The sequence below is a fragment of the Mustelus asterias genome, chromosome 15 (genome assembly GCF_964213995.1).
Source record: "Mustelus asterias chromosome 15, sMusAst1.hap1.1, whole genome shotgun sequence".
Lineage (NCBI taxonomy): Eukaryota > Metazoa > Chordata > Chondrichthyes > Carcharhiniformes > Triakidae > Mustelus > Mustelus asterias.
In genome coordinates this window covers 42,257,419-42,281,633 of record NC_135815.1, presented here as the reverse complement: position 1 = coordinate 42,281,633, position 24,215 = coordinate 42,257,419, and the positions used below count along the sequence as shown (strand labels likewise).

Sequence of the window (24,215 nt, the reverse complement as noted above, 5' to 3'; positions counted from 1 at the left end):
TCCCTTCCGTTCGACGACCAATCAGCGGGCGTGACGTCTATTTGGCGGGAGGTTGACTGTGGGGAGAGCGCGGGAGTTCCAGTGGGTTAAGTGAGTCTGAGTTACAAGATGCTGCTCCGTGCTGTCCTTAATAGCAGAATTCACAGCAAAACGCGGGGTGAGAGACTACTCTCCTGTTTCTATTTAAGAGTTACGTTTGACTATCCGCTCTCTATTTAAGAAATGTATTTTTATTTAAAGTCAGGGAGTGTCTTAAGTTTTTTCTGTAACAATATTTATTTACATTTTATTAATGACTATCTGTCCTGGACCTATATTAGAATATAAACTCATCTCTTTTTTATGTTTTTCCACTATTAATTTTAAAGGTAAAATTCCTCTAGGTTAATTGTTTGAAATGCCTCTTGCAGTAAAGCTCAAGGGCGACTCTCTAATTATGTTAAATGCAGGTTCGAAATAATCCTAATTATTTACGATCTTGGTCTCAGTTGGCACTGGCTTTAGAAGAAAAGTTATTCTGGCAATCCGCACATTTGTATTACTTTTGTCTCTTGTCATTAAGTCGCTAGCTGTGTAAAATAACCAGGATCGAGTTATTTCCGCTGGGTATTTGTGAATGAGTTTAATCAAGGCTCTATAGGAATTATTTTTGAATGAGTGTAACAAATTTTTGTTTTTACTCGGCGTTATATATTTTCTGTGTTGCCATAAAGGGAAAATACTTTATAAAAAAAGAATCTAACTGTGATTAAGCCCTGTTCGCTCAGTGTCTGCTGATCTGCATTGGTTTTTGGCTAAGTAAGGATTAGATTTTAAAATTTGCTTCCGTCTTCAAATTGCTCCATTGCACCGCCCCCCCCCCCCCCCCTTCTGTAATATCCAGCCCCACAACCCTCAGAGATATCTGCATTCCTCGAACATCCCTGGTTTAAATTGCTGGTCATGCCTTCAGCCCCCTAGTCTTCTCAGCCTTTAAGTTCCCTCCACCCCTCTTCCTTAAAGCTTACTTTGACCAAGCTATTGTTTATCTTTCCTTGTGTCCATTTCTGCCTAGTTATTATATTTTGTTTCATAATGCTACAGTGCAATGCCTTATACTTTTTAATTAAATTAAAGCTGCAATTTAAATACAAGATGTTGAATCTATTTGTAAAGGTACTAGAGAAACTTTAGACCAAAGGTAGTTACGGGTTGAATTAATAGAGCTGTTTAGATGGGGACAAACCATTTCTACTAGCAGTAGGTTGGTGGCTGGGGTGATTTTTTTTACACTATATAAGTTGTAACAATTTGAAATTGATACCCAAAAGGCTGATTTGAAACAGATTTAGTAGAAAATTTCAAATGGGAATTGGGTATGTACTTGGAAAAGAAAAAACATGTTCCGCAGTGGGACGATGCAGAGAGAGAACTAATCGGATAGGGATGCGAAAGGCTGAATGGCCTCAATGTACTTTGAGTATGTGTTAGGTGTTATCGTGTTAAAAGTTCATTTCATGGATATTTTATCAATTATATTTTGACATTTTCCATTGGGGACATTCTTTGGATACTTGAGCAGATGTCGAGCACTGGGGCTAAGATGTTGCACTGTATCAGTAAGTGTCAGATCAGATGGAAAAGAGAGTCAGTCTCCGGTTATTCATTTTTGTATGTTCTCATAATGAGCTAAGTGTGATTTGTGTTGCTGTTTGAGTTTTGCCTCTCAGTTGACAATTTCTATCTAGCAGTCGTTAAATAATGCAGAATGAAGCAGGAAGAAAAATTCAACTTGAGATACCATATGGTGCAGAAAGTCCACCATCCAACTGTTTGTGATACAGGTTTAAAACGACTCCCTGTAGGCAATATACTTCCTCCTGATTCAAACTGGAACTGAGTTATACCAATCAGAAAGGTCCCATGTGACCTTTTCTCACCTGAGGGTTCACCTGACAGTGCTGCAAGTTTCACCTTCCAGAGGAGAGCAACAACACCAGTTGCTTTTCCTGACTTCAATCTAGTGGTTCAACATTGCAAAGTATGGATGTTGGATGAGAATGAAATTGAGATCAGCTCCAATACCTTGTAGATCTGTGTTCGGTTAATTACCACTTAAAGTGGCTCTGAAGGATGAACGTTTGGCCTTTGAGGGAGGAAAAGAGGTAGTCAAAGAAAAATTCAACTCCATTAACTTGGTTGAAAATTTCTCTTCAGATTTCCTTTTGAATACTGTTTTGTTAGTGCTTCATTTCTGTACAGACTGCTGTAAATGTGCAGATGTGTAATAGCTGATGCATACGAATCAGGAGCAGGAGAAGGCCCTTTGGCCCCTGGAGCCTGTTTTGCCTTTTTGATAAGATCATGGCTGATCTGACTGTAGCCTGATTTTTGTTTTAAAGATGCAACTGATACAAAAGATAAGTTTAATTCATTCATGCAAACATCTGTTTATTCTTTGTTGCTTCTCCATCAGTTACAGTATACTTTTAACTTTCCCACCAGAACCTCGCAGTTACCCCTTAGAGACCCTGCTGCAGTATTACCAATGTAATCGACGGGATGAGCACATTTCGTATGGTGACCTCGGGGTACCAGTCCCTCCTTTTGTCTGCTTGTGGTCTACAGGTAAATTGACCTATTCAGAGTTTTCAGTGAGATGAAACTTCACACACACACTTGTTAAATCTCACTAAATTTTCTTTCATTGAGAGTAGGCATTAGTTTGGGATCTTGATACAATCTGCAATTCCAGTAGTTGGAAGCTGCAAGTTTGATTGCGACACATCTGAAGTTACAGTTATCCAAAGCAAACTCTGAAATATGATTCCATGTAGTGATGGGAACAAAGAGGCAGAATTAACGACAGAACAAGCCTTAGCAATTCAAGTATGTGTTTCCTTCAGTTATGTTGAGGAACAACAATGTGAACCAATTGGAAATTCAAAATGTGGTGAGTAGTTTGAGTTTTAACACTGCCTAACATTTCAATCTGTCAACTTATGAATCAACGGTGTTATTTATATAAATTGCACACTTGGATTGAGAAATATTTTTGATGGCATTGGAGTTGGCATCTGCCCATCCAACTTGAAGAGTCTCCAAATATTTATGCAGAGAATCATGCTAAAAAGGGCTTTAAATCCGAATACATGTTAATACCAAATTGTGAGCTTCCTTCAGTCTTCATTTGTGTAACTAGTATTGCCCTCTATGTAAAAAGGACCATGTGCAAATTAAATATTGCTGATATGCTGGTTGATGTTTACCATGATTGCTTTACAGCAGATCAGTTGCGTCAGGTCCTTGGAGTAGCGAATGAAGAAGGTGTAGTCAGGCTGTATGGTGCAGAACGACACAACAAGGAGGACCCAACTTTGCGAGGTGTGCAAAGGTTTTGTTTGTTTGCTTTCCTGGGTAACTTTTGAAAGAGATATTTATAAATTTTGCTCATGTAATGCAACTACACTGTTTATGAAAAAAAATTACTGTTGTATCAATACAATTCATTCATCAGCAAAGTGGTGGAAAATGTTGTTGCCGATACTGTCAAATGGCACTTACTCAGTTTGAGCTCTGATGACCTCACTTTGGCTTTGGTCCAAAAATTGACAAAAGAGCTGAACTGGTGAGGTGAGAGTGACTGACTTTGACATTGAGGCATCATTCATGGTCGTCACAGGCAAGAAAAGTTCATTTACATAGTTGCCTCCTATGGCCTTTTTGTTCTGTTTCCAGTTTAAAGGAGTCAGAGTCCATCAAATTAAAGTTTATTTATTAGTGTCACAAGTAGACTTGCATTAACACTGCAGTGAAGTTACTGTGAAAATCCCCTCGTCACCACACTCTGGCGCCTGTTCGGGTATACTGAGGGAGAATTTAACATGGCCAATGCACCTGACCAGCACGTCTTTTGGACTGTGGGAGGAAACCGGAGCACCCAGAGGAAACTCATGCAAACATGGGGAGAATGCCTGTGCAGAGTCTGCACAGACAAATGATCCAAGCAGGGAATCGCACCCTGGCGTTGAGGCAGCAGTGCTAACCACTGTGCCACCCAATTATCCACACTTTGGAGCATTGACTCAGTATTGACATAGTGGCGTGGAGAAGTTTTCCCTCCGAAAGCAGGGAGTTGTTAGCCTGAGCTGTGAAGTTAAATACAGCCATGCTCAGTAGTAGTGCATGACCCTCTAGCCCTGGGCAAAGATGCAGGGGCTTCTTAAGCTTTAAGAAGACAACCATCAACCGAGTAGCAAAGAAAAGCCAAGCAGCATGACTTAATGACTATCGTCTGGTGGCTCTGACAACCATCATTATGAAGTGCTTTGAAAGGTTAGTCATGGCACGATGGAGACGAAGTAGAAATGATCGGGAGCTTCAGGTTTTTAGGTGTCCAGATCACCAACAACCTGTCCTGGTCCCTCCATGCCGACACTATAGTTAAGAAAGCCCACCAACGCCTCTACTTTCTCAGAAGACTAAGGAAATTTGGCATGGCAGCTACGACTCTCTCCAACTTTTACAGATGCACCATAGAAAGCATCCCTTCTGGTTGTATCACAGCTTGGTATGGCTCCTGCTCTGCCTAAGACCTCAAGAAACTACAAAAGGTCGTGAATGTAGTCCAATCCATCATGCAAACCAGCCTCCTATTCATTGACTCTGTCTACACTTCCCGCTTCCTCGGCAAAGCAGCCAGCATAATTAAGGACCCCACGCACCCCGGACATTCTCTCTCCCACCTTCTTTCATCGGGAAAAAGATACAAAAGTCTGAGGACATGTCCCAAATGACTCAAGAACAGCTTCTTCCCTGCTGCCATCAGACTTTTGAATGGACCTCCCTTCCATTTAAGCTGATCTTTCTCTACACCCCAGCTATGACTGTAACACTACATTCTGCACTCTCTCGTTTCCTTCTCTATGAACAGGATGCTTAGCGCACAAGAAGCAATACTTTTCACTGTACTAATACATGTGACAATAAATCAAACTGTGAATATTTTTTTTAAAGTATCATATGGAGGTTTTGATCATTTAATCTTTTAACTTAAAGATGAAGGAACTGAGCTTGATTCTAATTTCATGTAACAGGTCTTTGTTGACATATAATGGTCATCTGTTTAGTATAATGATGATGTGGAGTATAATGATACCAGTATGCTTAAATGGTGTGATTTCAACTTTTTATTAAAAGTGGTGAAATAGCAGTGGTTAGCACTGCTGCTTCACAGCTCCAGGGTCCTGGGTTCGATTCCCGGCTTGGGTCACTGTCTGTGTGGAGTTTGCACATTCTCCATGTGTCTGCGTGGGTTTCTTCCGGGTGCTCCGGTTTCCTCCCACAGTCCAAAGATGTGCGGGTTAGGTTGATTGGCTATGCTAAATTGCCCCTTAGTGTCCTGTGATGCGTAGGTTAGAGGGATTAGCGGGTAAATATATAGGGATATGGGGGTAGGGCCTGGGTGGGATTGTGGTCGGTGCAGACTCGATGGGCCGAATGGCCTCTTTCTGTACTGTAGGGTTTCTATGATTCTATGATTAAATGCATTATTAGGATCACTAAAAGTAGCAAATAGTGGGAATCTCCTACCCAGCAACACTATTGTTCATCATTCTAACATCACACCGAATTATATCCCCTATCATAGTACTAGTGATAGGACTGTCCACATTCCACCATAATAACATGAAACTCAAAATTCTGTAGACTTCATCTAATTTTGGAAGGGCAGAATTGTTCATGCCTTTTACAGCTTAAATTAACAATGTATTTACCAGTTAATCTCTTTGTACTGAGGCCTCAATGACTATTTTCTGTTTTTAACCTGGTTTCTACTCTCTAAATTAGATGTTTTATATTTTCAGCGTGGCTGGCTCACAACAATGCAGTGTTTGATCTTGCTTGGGTTCCTGGAGAGCCAAAATTAGTAAGTATGTTTTCCTTGTACATTGCTCGAACAGAGAAAAGGGTGTGATGATCGTGTTGTTGAACATTTGCATTGTGTGTGTGTCTGTGTTCTGAAGGTTACAGCTTCGGGAGATCAGACAGCAAAACTCTGGGATGTGAATGCGAGTGAACTCCTTGGCACGTTTAAAGGACATCAGTGCAGCCTGAAATCTGTGGCATTTGGAAAGCAGGAAAAAGGTACTGTTCTGAATTGTTTTGATTTGTAGAGCTTTATTTGTAAAGGAAGAGTTAGTTTTCATGGGGCAGCATGGTGGCACAATGCCGGGGTCCGGGATCAACTCCCGGCATGTCTGTGTGGGTTTCCTCCCACAGTTCAAAGATGTGTGGATTAGCCATGCTAACTTGTCCCTCGGTGTCAGGGGGATTAGCAAAATAAATACATGGGGTTACGGGGATAGAGCTTTGGTGGGATTGTTGTCAGTGCAGGCTCGATGGGCCGAATGGTCTCCTGCACTGTAGGGTTTCTATAATTTCATCCTCTTCATTTTTTTTTCCCGAAGCTGTATTTTGCACTGGTGGAAGAGATGGCAACATAATCGTCTGGGACACCCGCTGCAGTAAGAAAGGTAGGTGCTGCCTAAAGCTAGTTACATGAACCCATTTTGTTAAAGTGTCAATAGTGTTCAATTAATTGTGTTTCAGGGACCTAGCAGCACACTTTGAGAATCAGGAAGATTTGCCATTACAAACTTTATCTTTGTCACCTCTCCTAATCTTGAGTCCCTGACATGTATATGTCACAGACATCCTTGCCCACACTCCTGCAGTTGAAAATATGTAATAAGCCCCTGAGCGGTACACAAGAAATTCCTAGCAAAAACTGCTTCCCCCCCTCCTCCCCCCACTTCCCCACTCACTGCAATTGATTGAGACCGTTCCCTGACATGTTGAAACAAAGATTGAAATTTGAGAATCTGTGCACTGGTCACTCATTGTAGCTGCTGATAGACTAGGAGACCCTACAGGGGCACCATGATCAAATCTTTTCTAGTACTTTCCAATAAGACAGGAGATGTGGGAATAAAAATAGGTCGTCTTGAAAGTAGAACTGTGGGATTAAATGGAGCGCAATTACAGTTGACTAGATTCCATTTCTCCTGGCTGTCCAATTACGACTGTATCTTTTGAGAATAATCATTTTAACTAAGTATACAAATGAATTTCTGATTGGGGTAACCATTACCTCTCGGACCCTGTTGCTGGCTGTAAAGGCTTTATCAAACTTTAGTTCAAATGGTCTGAAGCCTGTCTGTAATGACTGGCACCCCGCCTTAAGCCAGGTATGGGTTGCTGGTAGCAAAAACAGAAGCCAGTTCCTCATGCGTTATAAGGGTGTTTTATTTTTTAGTTTAAAATCAAGCTGGGAAGAACAGAAGGAGCATTAGTCCGCAGCTGGCTTTGCTATTGACAGCTTAGATGTGCTTGACAATGACACTGGTTGAGATCATTTTGTTCTCTTTGAACTGATCTCTATCTCCTAAAACTCACATCAAAACTAGAATTTTTCATTCATAAACTCGGACAATTAATATGTTGTATTGCAGTAATGTCTTGACCAAAGAGAGCACTATTCAACATTGTTTAAGAAAAATGCAAAATGTAATGAAATCACTCAATTGTACATCAGAGAATTGCAATTTGCTCCATGTGGACTCTGCATAGCTTAAAGTACTGAGCAATACTGGATTAAAGTTTTTCAGGTTCATGTGACTTCGTTTCTGCTCCAACTATTTTATTGAATCCATTCTTCTGGTGAAGTGGGGAAACGGGGCTTACCACAGTAAGAAAACATTTGAAGTTATGCACAAATAGGAAGAGGTGAATTAGATAGCTCTTTCAGACAGTCACCACTGGCACGTATAGCTGAAAGGTCTATTTTGATGTGGTCGATTCAAAGGCCTAAATACCTCCCTTTTGTGCCAGTAATCTGGATGCAGATGTTAATGGGATACACTCTTCTGTCCCTCTCTGTTTTATTTGTGCACGTGTAACAAAATGAGACACTTTGAACAGCTTTTTGTAATGAGTTTTTGTCTCCCGGCTTGGATGTGTTAGAGATTTGTCAATGGTGCCAGTGTAACTTGATGAATTGTTGGGATATCAGTGATCCCAACATTTCTGCAACTTTTGATGTTTGGACTGAAATATTAACTACTTGCATCGTCAGATTATTAAAATATTTCCTTAATAGGAGGAAGTGGCAGAAAACAAAATTGTGCCATGTGTAAAGTAAAAACCTCGGTGATTGTATTGAAATCTTTTAGTAAGAGCTTGTGTGCATTGGTCTGTCCATAACAGAATGCCATATATGCTTTTACTGCTTAGAGCAGTATTTGCATTCAGAGAAACATTTTTAGAAGTTGTTTTATAGCAATTCGGAACTTTTGGTTTCTACTCTTTTATTTTAAAGAGCAGATGCTGACGTCAGTGGTGCATTGACTGCAAAAGTCCTGTTTAAAGAACAAAGAACAATACAGCACAGGAACAGGCCTTTCGGCCCTCCAAGCCCGCGCCGCTCCCCGGTCCAGGATTGAATCCTGAATCCAGGATCCCCGCCCAATTTTCCAGCCTATCTACATACCAATATCCTATCCACCGAGCTGTCCCTCACAGCTACGATGCTTTGTTCATTACAACCTATTAACTCACCCCCACCCCCCTATTCCAGACCATGTGATCCCCAGGGAGAGGCGAAAACCCAGAGTGAAAAACCCCAGGGCCAATATGGGGAAAAAAAAAATCTGGGAAATTCCTCTCCGATCCCCTGAGGCGATCGAAACGAGTCCAGGAGATCACAATGGCCCTGATCGGAAAATGCTTCCCAACCCTAGTCATTTCCACTTCCATGAACACCATATGAATTCCCTGCCCCCGAGACAGGTTCCCAACTATCCGCAGTCTCGCTCTGTACTGGCACCAGCAAGATGATCATAGAATGAAGCCTTGAAACGAGAAACAAGGAACAATTAGCCCGCGCCGCTCCCTGGTCCAAACTAGACCACTCTTTTGTATCCCTCCATTCCCACTCCGGTCATATAGCTGTCTAGATAAGTCTTAAACGTTCCCAGTGTGTCCGCCTCCATCACCTTGCCCAGCAACACATTCCAGGCCCCCACGACCCCCTGTGTGAAATATGTCCTTCTGATATCTGTGTTAAACCTCCCCCCCCCCCCCTTCAAAGAACAAAGAACAGTACAGCACAGGAAACAGGCCTTCGGCCCTCCAAGCCTGTGCCGCTCCTTGGTCCAACTAGATCAATCGTTTGTATCCCTCCATTCCCAGGCTGCTCATGTGACTAAAGGAGCAAAATGACTATACACTGATGCCATATTTCTATAATATATAATAGCAAAATACTGCGGAGGCTGGCTGAAATAAAATGAGTGCTGATGGAAGGTCACAACCTGAAACGTTCATTCTGTTTCTCTCCCCACAGATGTGCTCAGTATTTCCAGCATTTTCTGTTTCTTATTATTGCAATAATATAAATTTATTTACAAATATCATTTCCAATTTTTTTAGTGTGATTTGGCACTCCCTTCAGAGCAATACCTACATGGTTACCAGTGACCCATTAACAAATGTGTTATATTTAAGATCAGTTTAAATGAGTACAGTTTTTAAAATTGGAAAAAGGATGAGGCCCTAATTTTTCAATTCCATCCCCCCCTATATAATGCTGCGCTGCGTCAGTTTGGACCTGAGCCATACAGAACACAAAGCTGAGATCCCTAGCCTCAGTAGGTGATTACAATACTGCCTTACTTTGTTTGGCTGTGATGTTCTCCTCTCCACCCCCTTCCCAGTCCAGGTCCAAGAGATGGCTAATTCTTGCTGTCTATATTAAAGCACAAAGAGCGACCATTTGGGTAAATTGGTTCCACTGGATTTGCAGGGGGATGAAGACTGTGTGTTGAGTTCAAGGTTATTCATCGACGACTTGCTTTTGGTTAGATGGATTTTACAGACAAGTGAAGCAAATTACTGGTGCTCACAACACGCAAGCCAAGCATACTCCTCCAAAACAGAAGAAACGACGACAGGCAGCTAGGGGACTTGCTCCTTCTGTGGTAAGATTCCTTTTGTCTGTAGTGGTGCTCTAGTCACTGCTGCTTTAGTATTTGGACTTCCAGTCTTCTGGTCATGATAGTCAGGATTGATCCATGTGCTGAGTTGTGTCTCTTGTTTTCCACAGGATTTTCTGCAGAGTGTAACGGTGGTGATTTTTCAAGATGAGAAAACTTTGATCTCTGCAGGAGCAGTGGATGGGTAAGGGAAACGGGAATGAGAGCTGCGTTTCCATATAGATTGGGACTTGAACTTGGATAAGGCGCTATCACTGAACCAAGGCTGATATTTTTTTAGAGCATTTATGCAATGCCTGTCAAATCTTTAAAAATGGGTTATATTTATCTTCCAGTGTCATCAAAGTGTGGGATTTGAGGAAGAACTACACCCATCATCACCAAGATCCTGTGCCAGTCCAGTCCTTCCTTTATCCAGGAACCAGTGCACGGAAGCTAGGTATATATACTTTTGCTGATGGTGCAGCTGTGGGAGAGGGTGAGGATTCATTGATGTATGGTTAGGAATCTGCTATTGAATGTAGGAACATTTCAGCATCATTCCCCTGAAGGAGCAGAGGAAATGGTGCATGACTGACTGACAAATAGCAGTAGCAGGGAGCAAGTCCTGCAGAGGTGAAATATTGAAGTAATTAATGTCATGAAACATTGAAGATTTAAAACTGTTACATTCCGGCCTGAATATTTAGAAAAGAATAGAGGATCCGTTTGACACTGTTTGAGGCCTAACGGCCCTGTTTTGAACTACATTCTTGTGTGGGTGTGAGCGTTAATTGATTCAGTTGTAAGTACAGTTAGTTTCTGGCAGTGTATAAAATAGATTTTTAAGCAATGTCGTGAAATAATTGGGGAATTTTAATCTCACTTTGTAGGATATTCCAGTCTTGTCTTGGATTCAAAAGGCTCCAATCTTTTTGCAAGCTGCACTGATGATAACATTTACATGTTTAATATGACTGGCCTGAAAACTGTACCAGGTGAGTAAGAAATGGCCTCTCCATTACACTTGTGATATGAGAGGACCTGTTTTATTTATTCAGGGACCATGATGTTAATTGTTCGACTACTCTTTTCTTTCTGCTTTTAAAAATGAGAACTAGATTATTTTTTATATAAAATCTCTCTGCATCCTTTTATGTTTCCAACTTCTCGACACTTTAAAAAGTAATTGTGTAAAGCATTTTAAAACATTTTGATATGAAAGATGCTGTGTAGATACTATTACTAAAATTCTGATGAATAATTTATCTGAGTAAAACAAGTTGTATTTAACCTACAGTGTAGGTAAAAGTTAAAAACATAATATAAATTTGGGGTCTAGGTCCAAACTGACTGTGGAATAAAGTGTGAGTTGAGACTTTCCATCAGGTCTCCCTCTAGATGGTGGCACAATGGTAATGTCACTGGATTAGTAATCCAGAGACCCAGGCACCGGGGACATGGGTTCAAATCCCACAGTGGGAGTTGGTGGACTTAATATTCAATTGTTAAGTCTAAAATGAAAAGCTAGTCTCAGTAATAGTGACCGTGAAACCATTGTCAGTAGACTTAAAACCCCACCTGGTTCACTAATACCCTCCTTGGCTGTCTGGCCTAACCTATGTGTGACTCCAGGCAATGCGGTTAACTCTTAATGCCCTTGCCGCAATCAGTAAGGATAGGCAACAACACCTCCTCCACAATCATCTTCAACACTGGTGCCCCACAAGGCTGTGTCTTCAGTCCCCTACTACACTCCTTATACACCTATGACTGTAGCCAAATTCCACTCCAACTCGATTTTCAAGTTTGCTGATGACACCACAATGATGAGAGGGAGTACAGAAACAGAGAATCTCGTGAACTGATGTGACGACAATAATCTCTCCCTCAATGTCAACAACACAAAGGAGATAGTCAGACTTCAGGAAGCGCAGTGCAGGACATGCCCCTGTTTACATCATTGGGGACAAAGTAGAAATGGTTGAGAGCTTCAAGTTTTTAGGTGTCCAGTTCACCAACAAACAGGTCCCTCCATGCGGATGCTATAGTTAAGAAAGCCCACCAACGCCTCTACTGTCTCAGGAGACTAAGGAAATTTGACATGTCTGCTACAGCACTCACCAACTTCTACAGATGCACCATAGAAAGCATTCTTTCTGGTTGTATCACAGTTGGTATGGCTCCTACTCTGTCCAAAAATGCAAGAAACTACAAAGAATCATGAACGAAGCCCAGTCCATCACTCAAATCAGTCTCCGACCCATTGACACCGTCTACACTTAATGCTGCCTCGGCAAAGCAGCCAGCATAATTAAGGACCCCACGCACCCTGGACATACTCTCCTCCACCTTCTTCTGTAGAGAAAAAGATTCAAAAGTCTGAGGTCGTGTACCAACTGACTCAAGAGCAACTTCTTTCTTGCTGCCATTAGACTTTTGAATGGACCCACCTTGGATTAAGTTGATCTTTCTCTACATCCCAGCTATGACTGTAACACTACATTCTGTACTCTTTCCTTTTCTATGAACGGTATGCTTTGTATAGCACATAAGAAACAATATTTTTCCCTGTATGCTAATACATGTGACAATAATAAATCGAAGCAGTGCAGCAAGCCACTCTTGTATCAAACTGCTGTGAAGGAATGTATGGGGATGTACCAGCCAGGATCAACCAAGGGACCAGAAATGACAACGACATACCCAGCCCTGTTGACCATGCAGAAGGTGCTGTCCCACCAGTCAAGTAACTGCCTGACATAGTCACAAACTCATTATGGACAATGAGTAGACCCTAGACAGCACCATTCCAGGCTATGTCCTGGCTCACCAGGTGGTGGTGCAGTGGCATGCAGTTCAGAGGGCATTGCCTTGGGAATTCTCGACATTGACTCCGGACTCCCCAAAATCTCATGGCATCAAGTCAAACATGGGCAAGAAATCTCCTGCAAATTACTTACCCCTGACCTTTGAGCTGATGATCAGTGCGCTTTGCTGAACAACACTTGGAAGAAGTACCGAACGTGGCAATGGCACAGAATATCCTCTAGGTGGGCGACTTCAATATCCATCTCCAAGAGTGGCTTCATAGCACCAGTACTGAATGACCTGGCTGAATCTGGGTCTGTAGTAGGTGGTGAAGGAAGTACCTACTTGACCTTGTCCTCACCTGTCACAGATGCATCTGTCCATGACAGTATTGATGGGAATGACCACTCAGTTCTTGTGAAGGCAAAGTCCTGTCCTCACTTTGAAGATGCCTTCCGTTGTGTTATGTGACACGACCACTGTGCTAAATGGAATAAATTCAAAACAGATCTAGCAACTCCAAACTGGACATCCATGAGGTGCTGTGGGTCATCAGCAGAATTGTACAACCTGTAACATCATGGCCTGGCACATCCCCCACTCGACCATTACCACCAAGCCAGTAGATCAACCCTGGATCATTGAAGAAAGAGGGCATACAAGGAGCAAAACCAGGCATGCTTACAATGAAGTATGAACCCGGTGAAGCTACAACAGAGGACTATTTATGTGCCAAACAGCAAAAGGAGTATGCAATGGACAGAGCTGAGCAATTTCACAACCAAAGGATCAGATCTAAGCTCTGCAGTCTTGCCTCATCCAGCCAAGAATGGTGGTGGCCAATTAAACAAATTGTAGAAAGAGGAGATTGCACCAGTGTCTTGATCCTGCATGATGGGAGAACCATATCAGTTCAAAAGACAAGATTGAAGCATTTGTAACCATCATTCAACTGAGTGAATGATCCATCTCCGTCTCCAAGATCACAGATGCCAGTCTTCTGCTAATTCAATTCTGTCCACATGACATCAAGAAACGGCTAGAGATGCTGGAAGCTGGGAAGGCTATGGACCAAGAGAACAGTACTAAAGGCTTGTGCTCTCGAACTAGCCACACCCTCAGCCAATCTGTTCCAATGCAGCTACAACAACGGCATTGACCTGGCAATGTGGAAAATTGTCTCGATCATCAGAAAAGGGATGGAAGGGGTCATCCACAGTCCTATCAAGCAGCATTTGCTCATAATCTGCTCAATGATGCTCAGCTTGGGTTCTGACAGGGCCATTCATCTCCTGATGTTGCAGTCTTGGTCCAAATATGGACAACGAGGTGAGCGTGATTGCCTTTGACATAAAGGGACCACTTGATTGAGTGTGGCATTGAGGAACCTCAGCAAAACTGGAATCAGAGAATAAGAGGAAAAAATCTCTGCTGGTTGCAGTCATACCTAGCACAAAGAAAGATAGTTGTGATTATTAGAAGTTAGCCATGGACATCTTTTGTAGGAGCTGCTCCAGAGTGGTGTCCTAGACCCAACCATCTTCAGCTGCTTCATGACCTGCCCTCCATCAGAAGGTCAGAGGTGGGGATGTTTGCCGATGATGTTGACCATTCACAATTCCTCATAGACCAAAGCAATCCATGTCTGTATGCAACAAGACCTGGACAACATTCAGGCTTGGGCTGATATGTGACACATGATGTTCATGCCACATAAGTGCCAAGGGATGATCATCTCCAAACAGAATCCCTGTCTCCCCTTGATATTCAATGGCATCACCATCGCTGAACCCTGTCAAAGTCTGGATGTTACGATTGACTAGAAACTGAACTGGGCCGGTGATTATAAATACTGTGGCTACAAGAGCAGGTCAGTGGCTGAGATTTCTGTGGAGAATAACTCATCTCCTGGCTCGCCAAAACCAGTTTATTATCTGCAAGGCCCAAGTCAGAAGTGCCTTGTGGCACAGTGGTTAGCACTGCTGTCTCAGAGCTCCAAGGACCTGGGTTCGATTCCAGCCTTGGGGGCCTGTCTGTGTGGAGTTTGCACATTCTCCCTGTGACTGCGTGTGTTTTCTCCCACAGTCCAAAAATCGCAGATTACATTGATTGGCCATGATAAATTACCCCTTGGTGTCGGAGGGATGAGCTGGGTAAATATGAGGGATAAATGCAGGGTTGGGGCCTGGGTGGGATTGTTGTCGGTGCAGGCTCGGTGGGCCGAATGGCTGCCTCCTGTGCTGTGGGGGTTCTGAGAAATGTGATGGGAGACTCTCCCACTTGCCTCGGGTGAGTGCAGTTCCAACAACACTGAAGTTTGACCCCATCTAAGATAAAACAGCCCACTTGATTGGCACCCTATCCACCACCTTAAACATTCACTCCCTCCGCCACCAATAGTGGCAGCAGTGCGTACCATTTATATGATGCAACTCACCGAGGCTCCTTCGTCAGCACCTTCCAAACCTGTGACCTCGAATTTAGAAGGACTGGTGACCGGGACATTACCACCTCCAAATTTTCCTCCAAGCCACACACCATCCTGATTTGGAATTATAATCACCGTTCCTTCACAGCTGGGTCAAAATCCTGGAACTTCCTTGGATGGCACAGTGTGTATACCTACGGCACATGGACTATGTTCAAGGCAGCTCACCATCACCTTCAGAAGAGCAATCAGGGATGGGAAATAAATGGTGGCCTAGCCAACAAAGCCCACGTTCCATGAAAGAATATTTAATATATCTATAAATGCACCCAGAACTCCATTTGGGCACTGATCTTTTGCCCCACAATTCTAGTGTTGATGCAAAGTGAAACAACTGCATACCAAGATGGGAGTTGTAATGTGAATACAAAGAAAAGGCATTGCATTCATATGATCTCTACCTGTTCCAAAATGCTTTGCAACCATTAAGGAATTTTTGTTGCCGCCTGTAATGTGTGTAAGGAACTGTAGCAGTGAGTTTACCTCCAATACATGCAGCATTGAGGTAAATCACAAAATAATCTGGTTAAGTGAGAATTTGATGTCCATTGCTCTTATAGCCTTAAAAATCTAGCTTAGTGAGCAAAACACCTTTCCAAAGTGATAACTGGGTTGGTAGATCTTGAGGCAAAGTTTACCAGATATGTTTTTTTTCTAAACTTGCCTTTCTTTAAGTACCCCCCACGTCTAATACTAGTTGCCTGAGGGAATGAGTTGGAAATTTATTTTGAAGATATTAAAGTTTTAAGGGTTCTTCCCAGAGTGAAGGCCTTCTATTTTGCAAGCTGCATTCCCTATGAAAAGCTTAATTTGCTGTGACTGCATTGCATGAGATTAAAACATAGCCGTGTGAGAAAATATGGGCACAGCTCAATGAACTCACCTGCACTGTAGTTTCCTCAAATGTCTGATATGGACTCTGCTTACATTGACATCTTGCTTTAGCCTTGATGGAACTTGTTCTGTTTATCAAGTTCAGGATCGCAGTCAAGACAACAATTGGAGATTTTTTACCATTGGGGAAGAATGCAAACTTGGGAATATAAATGCATAATAACATTATTATTCTTGAGCTGCTTGACCGATTCTGTATGGTTTTAAAATTTCCAATAATTTAAGACTTAAAATCTGATGCCAAGTTTACCCAAGCAGTCAAAATATTAATTCTTGGATTTTCTTTCTTTTAACGATTGCTTATGTTTTATATAGTGGCAACCTTCAATGGTCACCAGAACTCCACCTTCTATATTAAGGCCAGTCTTAGTTTGGATGATCAATTCCTCCTCAGTGGATCCAATGACCATAATGCCTATATCTGGAAGGTGAGTGACTGCTGTGCGGTTAGAAGTGGAAACGATGCAGCAAGGCACAATGCTTATAAATACGACACACTTTAATCTACATCAAAGAGCACTGCAGATCTTTCCCCTCCCCTTTTCTCAACCGTGCTGCTGTTATGCTGAAAGCAAATGAATTGTATTGAGTTACTACAACCAACAATTGCTTGCCATGTAAGAGAAGTTCAGTTGGGGTCCCTGAATTGGATGGATTATCACAATGTCAGATATGACAGACTCACTGGGCGGGAAATTAATGTAAATTCCTCAGGGACAGGCAGCACTGTGAGCCACTATCTGTGTGGGCTGCACAGGGTTGTTGCTTGATGATATTGCTAGAAGTGGGACTACCCAGATCTGCATAAACCTTGGATAGATTGCACTTAGTTTAGGATCTAAATTTAAATGTTTTGTTTCTGTGTTTAAGCATTAATATTAGCACTTTGCTAAATTCTAGTATAGCCTAGGTTAGTCTTCTGGATTTTGCTGTAACTTGCTCCAGTGTCTTGTTAAATATATTTTGTGCCCAGCTCACTCTCACTGTAAACCTACATTTTTTTTCCTTGATAGATTTTTCATGTTTGAGTTCACTGTAACAGCCAATCTATTAACTGTCACATCTGCGTCAGTGCTGAAATAGAGGGTGACTCATCACAGGAAATTGAAAGTCTCCAGAACTGTTGTAGGAGATTAGGAATCTTCCTGTGACTATTTCTTCGAGAGGCAAGAGAGAGAATTTATGGTGGGGGAGCTTGAGCACCGGGTCTTTTAAATCAACACCGATTTCATTTTCAACAATCTTCCCTTGGCTGAGGAAGTGTACAATTAATTTCAGTCTTCGACAATGAGGCTCCATGTTGAATCACAGCTATGGTTCTGTGTTGTGCAGGAGTCTATTTAATCAGCACCTTCAGGGCTCTTCTGGTACTTCATTGTGAAGTGAGAAACTGAACAAGGAGACACCTATATAATCACTTCTGTAAAGTATTAGCAGGATACTAACTGGGGCAGCAGTGGTACTTTAGCTGACTTCCGTATTTGGTTTTAGGATGTAGAAAAATAAACTAGGAATTTCTGCTGGAAGGTTATTCCAGGTAGATTAAATGAAAACTGGATTCAGCCTGGTTGTGATGCCTTCACAATTGAATAGGTTAACTTCACTGTTGAGCGTCAGTGTAGGTTTCATAGAGCTGTTTATTGCACTACACCACAGCGTGAATTATCACCTTTGGAAAAGAAAGAGCAGATATTGCAAATGATGAACTCGCAACCGCTTCCAGTGAGTTGTGCCGTTCCAGTGTAGATTGGGGGAGTGGAAACTCTCTACAGAAATTCAGCACCAAACTCTCGTGGTCTCCCGTGCAGATGGATGATTCCAAGACCCCTTTTTCACCATCTGCTGAAAGTGGGTGAACTTGATTGAGACAGGCAGACAAATGAGCCTAACCTCTGAAGATGGGATGTTTGAACTGAGAATTGACACATTCTGTCATCTTATCATTTGCAATTTAGGCTACACTAATGTGTCAGGAACTATACCATATGATCCCAAAGCACTCTGGAGTCTTCTTGGCAGTGTTCCAGTCGAGACTGCAGCATTTTGATCGCAGTGACTGAATGCTCATGGAACTTCACAATAATAATGAGTCTGAATTGCAGCACTCATTAGAAGTTATCCCACTTGTGACTTTCTCTCACCTGAATACAATGTGGGATTTATTATTACATTAATGAGACCTAATCAAGCTAAACACAATGCTATAGTGCAACAGATGATGTTTGGCTTGTTGGATTATTTTGCTTTAATGCTAATCAGTTTAATCCTCATTCTTGTTATTTCAGACCTCTGATCCCCATCATCCTCCAGCAATGCTCCACGGGCACACTCAAGAGGTGACCTGTGTGTCCTGGTGCCCTTCAGACTTCTCAAAGGTCAGTGTGCACGTGTTTGTGATTTGACCCAGGTAGTAATAAAGGGGAAGTCACTGTCACTTTGGCTATAGTATAAACACTGTTTGTTCCAGATTATCAGGCGAAGTCTGTCATTAACAACTGGTTAATCCGCTGCGCTTGAAGCATTTGGGGCATCTGCCTTGAGCCAATTCAATAACCTGATTATTTGCTTTGAAAATTGAACATTTTTTTTCTGTCAAGTATGTAACAAATTATTTTTTAATATAACTTTGCATTAGTCCTGTTTGCTTGATTTTGCAACTGTAAATTGGTCAACTCACATTTGAGCCAGTAGGGGGTGGTATCTAAGCTAAGTGATTCTACAAAATTTCACTAAAGAGATATGAATAGCTAATTACCCCACCAAAATAAGAATTTTGATGTGTACAATTGGACTAAGCTCCTCAGAGTATTCGAATTACATCCTGAGGTAGCAAATCTTGTCGGTGCATCTCTAATCCGGGCGGCACGGTGACAGTGGTTAGCACAGCTGTTTCACAGCACCAGAAACCCGGGTTCAATTCTGGCCTTGGGTGTCTGTCTGTGTGGAGTTTGCACATTCTCCCCCATGTCTGCGTGGGTTTCCTCCGGATACTCTGGTTTCCTCCCACAGTCCAAAGATGTGCAGGTTAGGTGGATTGGCCATGGTAAATTGCCCCTTAGTGTCAGGGGGACTAGCTAGGATAAATGCATTGGGTTATGGGGATAGAGCCTGGATGGGATTGTGGTCGGTGCAGACTTGATGGGCTGAATGGCCTCTGTGGCCTTTAAGGAAACAATTATTTTGGGTGATCATTCTATAATTTTGCTTTATCAGCAATGTTTAGTTTTTGTAAAAAAAATGCCCCAAAGACCAGAAATGGTGTCCATTCTAAAAAGTTAAAATGACCAACTTCATGAAGGTAGGCTTTCAACTACATAAGTAAGAGCCCGTCCTGTAAATCTATACACCACAAAGGCACAACTATTTGTAATTTTGGAGTCCTAATTCGAGTTTGTCTCCTTTTTCAGATTGCCACTTGTTCTGATGATAATACTGTCCGAATCTGGCGTCTCAATCAAAAAATTGGTGAGGCAAGGTCTGATTTGGTGGGATCTGTGTGTCAGAAGAAGCATCTGGAGAAAGGTAATGTGGTCTTGTCTTGTGTACAGTGGCATGATTTGAACTGTATGTATGTATACATTACAGAGCTAACCCTGTATATGATAGAATGTTGAACTAAATTTCTTCTTGGGCAAATTGTGCTAAACAAATGCAATATTTTCAAAACTTTTTAAAATAGAAGCTGTTTGTAACAGGTCATTCTTAGGCATGTGAAAGTTAAAACTAGGTTAAATGTTTTAGCAGTAACCCTTTAAATTACAGTAGCATTGTTCCAAATGTAACCTGTCTTTCTCCTTCAAATGCTGGCTGTACTTTCCCATTTTTACATGTTTTATTGGTAGGCTCCTTTTTCTGCTATTAGATATCCTCATGGCTACTAAGCACCATAATAACTATGAGAATGAGGTTTTCAATCCTCTTATCACTTGAATTTCCAGTCTTGATTGCAATATGTTTAGCTGACTGTTTGCAATGATGGAGAGGCAAGTGTTTGACATGGTCAGCTGAGCAGAAATGAATCATACGTGAACTGATCTCTCTGCAGTTGGGACTGCCAGTTGTAACTGGCCATATTGTGCTCAGCAGCGAATATGAACATAAAACTGCAGTATTTAAATATTTTGAAGCAAATTGGAGTTTGGCTATGAATTGTTGTGCTGGTGAAGACTAACTTTGCGGGCACAAAATTGTGGAAACATGCAGGATGTTTAAATACTTGCAGTTTACATTCCAAATACTTTCCTGATAACATGACAATGTTGTCTGCAGAATTTATGGATTAGCAACTTTAACTTGCCGTTTCTTTACTTTTGCAATTTTGAATTTTAATCTGTCTTATTATCTTGCTTTTAACAGATGCTACCATTCAGCCAATACAGAATACTCCTCCTAAAACATCAGTGATAGAGGATCCAACTCTGCCATCACCACAGCAAACTGTATGTACCCCTAATGTCCGTGGAGGCTCTTCCAGCACACCCACCTCTGTGGCTCAAAGATCCTTGGGCAATAACTGTAGACCATGTCAGCTAGTTCAGACAAATTCTACTTCTCCAAAGTCTACCTCTGGGAAAATGTCGATCAAGAAATGGATTGTTAAGAGTCCCAGTACTCCTACCTCTCTCTCTCATACCCCCAATACTTCACCGAGGAGTGTGTTGGCCCCAGTTGAAGAAAGTCAGTCAAAAAATGTCTCGGAAACTGTAAGCAACCAGGTTTTCGAGAGGAAAGCTAAAAGGAGATTGGACACCAGTGGTGTTTCAGTAACGACCAAGAGTGAAAATGAAGACAGCAGCACTGCAACAGAAGTCAGTCCCCTTTCTAAAAAATGTAAAGTTGCTATCTGTTACATAAAGGAGCAGAGTAGGAAAAACTCATCTATTGAAGATACCGAAGATAAAGGGATGAAAAGGTGTGACTGTAATACTGGGGAACACTTCCCTCTGGCAAACCCTTTGCCTAGTCCAGACCTGGAAGCTTCTCCCCCCTTCTGCAAACTCCACTGCAGACAGCAACCTACAAAGCTGGACAAAGAAAACGGCTCTCCTCAAAATTCAAACTGGCTTGCAGATCTACGGGACAAACAGAAATTTGAAATGGGCTTTAAGATAAGGAGATCACCCAACAGTCCGACACTCGCATGGAGTCCAGCTGCAAAGAAAAGGGAAGAAAGGACTGCAGCAGGTTTGCCAGTAAGTCATTTACTGAAATGCTGTGTTATGATGGGTCCAGCTGTCAGGATAGTGATTATGAAATAAACACGCCTATGTTTATAAAGTTTAAGTTGCACAGATTCCAATGCGCAAATTAGACTTTTGGTTTTGGTTGACGTTACAAAGTTGCAATTGCCTTTTTTTTGTTCCGTTGCCAATTTTAAACACTTGTGCTAATAGCCCTTAATGAGGGGTTTCTCCTTTTGCTTATGGATAATTCACTCTCTCTAATGGTACTGCTTTCCAAATGCTCTATACAGGTTTAAACACTCATTTTCCCCAATTAGTGCCCCTTTTTTATATATATATAAAAAAATGACTGCTGAGTCGCTCATTCAGAAAGTTAGTTTGGAATTTTTAAAATTGCATCTCCTCTCTCTGACGGAGTTATTAATGATAAAGAATTCTGGTATGTCTTCAGATGCTGACTAATGTCTAAATTTATTTGTGTATGAATGGCGCTGTATTTTATTTTGGTTAAATTGTCATTGAAATCTAACCCCTGGCAGATATGAAGTAAAACTCTGCAGGTAAAGTACAATTCTTATTGGGATATGGATATTGCTGGCAAGATAAGCATTTATTGTCCACTCCTAATTGCTTTTGAGAAGGTGATAGTGAGTCACCTTGAACCATTGCTGTCAATGTAAAAGCACGCATTGCTGGGTGTTCCCAGATTTTGATTCAATCTGATGTTTCTATATCACTATTTCCAAGTCAGGATGGTCTACAACTTGGAAGGGACCTTGCAGGTGGTGGTGTTCCCTTGTGCCTTCTGCCTTTGTTCTTCTAGGTGCTAGAGGTTGTGGCTTTGGGAAGAGCCATGATAAATTGCTGCTATGCACCTTGTAGATAGCACAGACTGCTGCCACTATGCTGGTGGTGGAGGAAGTGAATGCATTGGTTGATAGTGTGCTAATCAAGTGGGCTGCTTTATTATGAATGGTGTCAAGCTTTGAGTGTTGGAGCTGCTTTCATCCAGGCAACTGGATAGTATTCCACCATACTTGTGACATGTTCCTTGCAGTTGGTGAACAGGCATTGGGGGAGTCAGGAGATGACTGACTCGCCCTAAATTTCCCAGCCTCTAACTTGCTCTTGTTGCCACAGTATTTATGTGGCTGGTTCAGTTAAGTTTCTGGTGAACGGTAACCCCAGGATCTTGATTGTGGGGATTCGGTGTTACTATTGAATGTCATGGAGAAGTGAATTGATTCTCTTTGAGATGGTCATTCTCTTACTCTTGTGTGGTGCGCAAGTCATTTGTCATTTATCAGCCCAAGCCTGAATGTAGTACAAGTCTTACTGCATCTGAACATGAACTGGTAACCATTAAACAGCCTTGCATGCTTTACATCAGTTAAATCAATTTGCTGATGCCACTGGCAATTTCCATTTAAGCTAAATTGATTAAAATGCAAAACAGGTATTGGTTAGTTTACCTTCCATGTGCAAACTATTAATATTCAGAAAATGTATTACTTGAGTAGCAAAGTTTACATCACAAGCTGTTATTTTTTTCTCTACAGACTCCAGCTTCAATGCGCAAGATTTCTTCATATTTTCAGCAAAAGCCATCTGACTGACCAGGTTGTTCTGCTGAGAATGGACAAATTATTGACTTAAATTGATGCTGCATTATGACCTTGCAGCATTCTTGATGGAACACTTGCCTTCATTGTGCAGTTGTTCATCTGTGTGCCATCTGTGATGTGTAGTTCTTTCAATTAGTTTATCAGTTAAACTGGATTTTTAAAAAAACCTCCTCCTTGCTAGGTAACAATTCAAATTCTGGTGCAATAAAATATATATTGGTAATGGAACACTGTACTATAGATCTGAGGCGTTATCTTGAGTATTGGTCTACATAGAGAAGGCCAGTGGATTTTTCTGTATGTTTATAATGGAAAAACCAATTCATCTTTCCATATTGGGAAATGAGCAACTTGCAGAAAATAAAGGACAAGTGAAAGCAGAATTCCTGCATTTAACTAATCAATGGTTAACTACTGAAATAACCACTTTGTTTACTTTCCTGCAAAAGATGTGATTCCATTTGAATTTTAAACAGCAATTTCCAACATCACTTTATTCTCTCTTTAAAAATCTTGTATTACCTTTCAAAAACACTGAATTGCAACTATGTGCATAAACTGGTGGTGTTACTGGTCAGTTTTAACCCTATTGTTCTTGAAACTTTGCTCCGCATATTTCAACATTTGTTGCTTCATGTCCTTAAATGTATTTTTGTTTAAATACAGACACCTAGCTGTAGCTAAATTATTTGCATAGTTTATATAGATTTTACCATCTTTATTTTGAGAATGCATAAGGATTTCTTCTTATTATTACATGAATGTGTGTGGAGTTTAAAAAGTTGCAAGGAATGGGTTATATTTTGAGCGTCAAGGCGGTGTAATCGTGATATGAAATGATGATGCTGGGGAGGTACATTGATGATTTTCTTAAGTCAAAACAGTAGTTTATTTACATTGAGCAGTTGAACTTCACTGCCATTCTCCAAGCCTATTAACTTGACAGTGTTTTACCATTACTTTCATTATGTTACTCTAACTTTTCAGAATTGTTTTATTAATTATGTTCCTATCTATTGTACATAAAGGTTAACTTACTGATGCTGTAAAAAATGTTGCAACTCAAGCTTATCATCGAATTGTCAGCAGTATTTTTACTGCGTAATCCCTGAGGTATAATTGTTTCAGTGTTTCATTTTCTCGAGCAGTTTTATTTTAAATTGCAAATTAAAGTTGCAGCTTGCATTGATCCCCTCAAAGT

The 24,215-nt window shown here is 41.4% G+C and overlaps 1 protein-coding gene across 1 annotated transcript; it reads left to right on the top strand.

Annotated features, from left to right (window-relative positions):
• Window positions 1-62: 62 nt before the first annotated feature.
• On the top strand, window positions 63-24,215 carry dtl (denticleless E3 ubiquitin protein ligase adapter). Its single transcript, XM_078229827.1, has 15 exons — window positions 63-157; window positions 2,485-2,607; window positions 3,265-3,363; window positions 5,847-5,908; window positions 6,006-6,126; window positions 6,450-6,515; window positions 9,904-10,019; window positions 10,145-10,218; window positions 10,370-10,473; window positions 10,907-11,011; window positions 16,522-16,634; window positions 18,492-18,581; window positions 19,614-19,728; window positions 20,563-21,398; window positions 22,949-24,215. Exons 1-15 carry the CDS (start codon window positions 109-111, stop codon window positions 23,003-23,005), a joined length of 2,130 nt encoding a protein of 709 aa, XP_078085953.1. The 5' UTR covers window positions 63-108; the 3' UTR covers window positions 23,006-24,215.

Bases quoted from the DNA above. Each gene is read 5' to 3' on its own strand.
- dtl (XM_078229827.1), top strand. From the start codon at position 109: ATGCTGCTCCGTGCTGTCCTTAATAGCAGAATTCACAGCAAAACGCGG. The intron at 10,219-10,369 runs GTAAGGGAAACG...TTTATCTTCCAG, and splicing joins TCTGCAGGAGCAGTGGATGG to TGTCATCAAAGTGTGGGATT. The intron at 10,474-10,906 runs GTATATATACTT...CTCACTTTGTAG, and splicing joins AACCAGTGCACGGAAGCTAG to GATATTCCAGTCTTGTCTTG.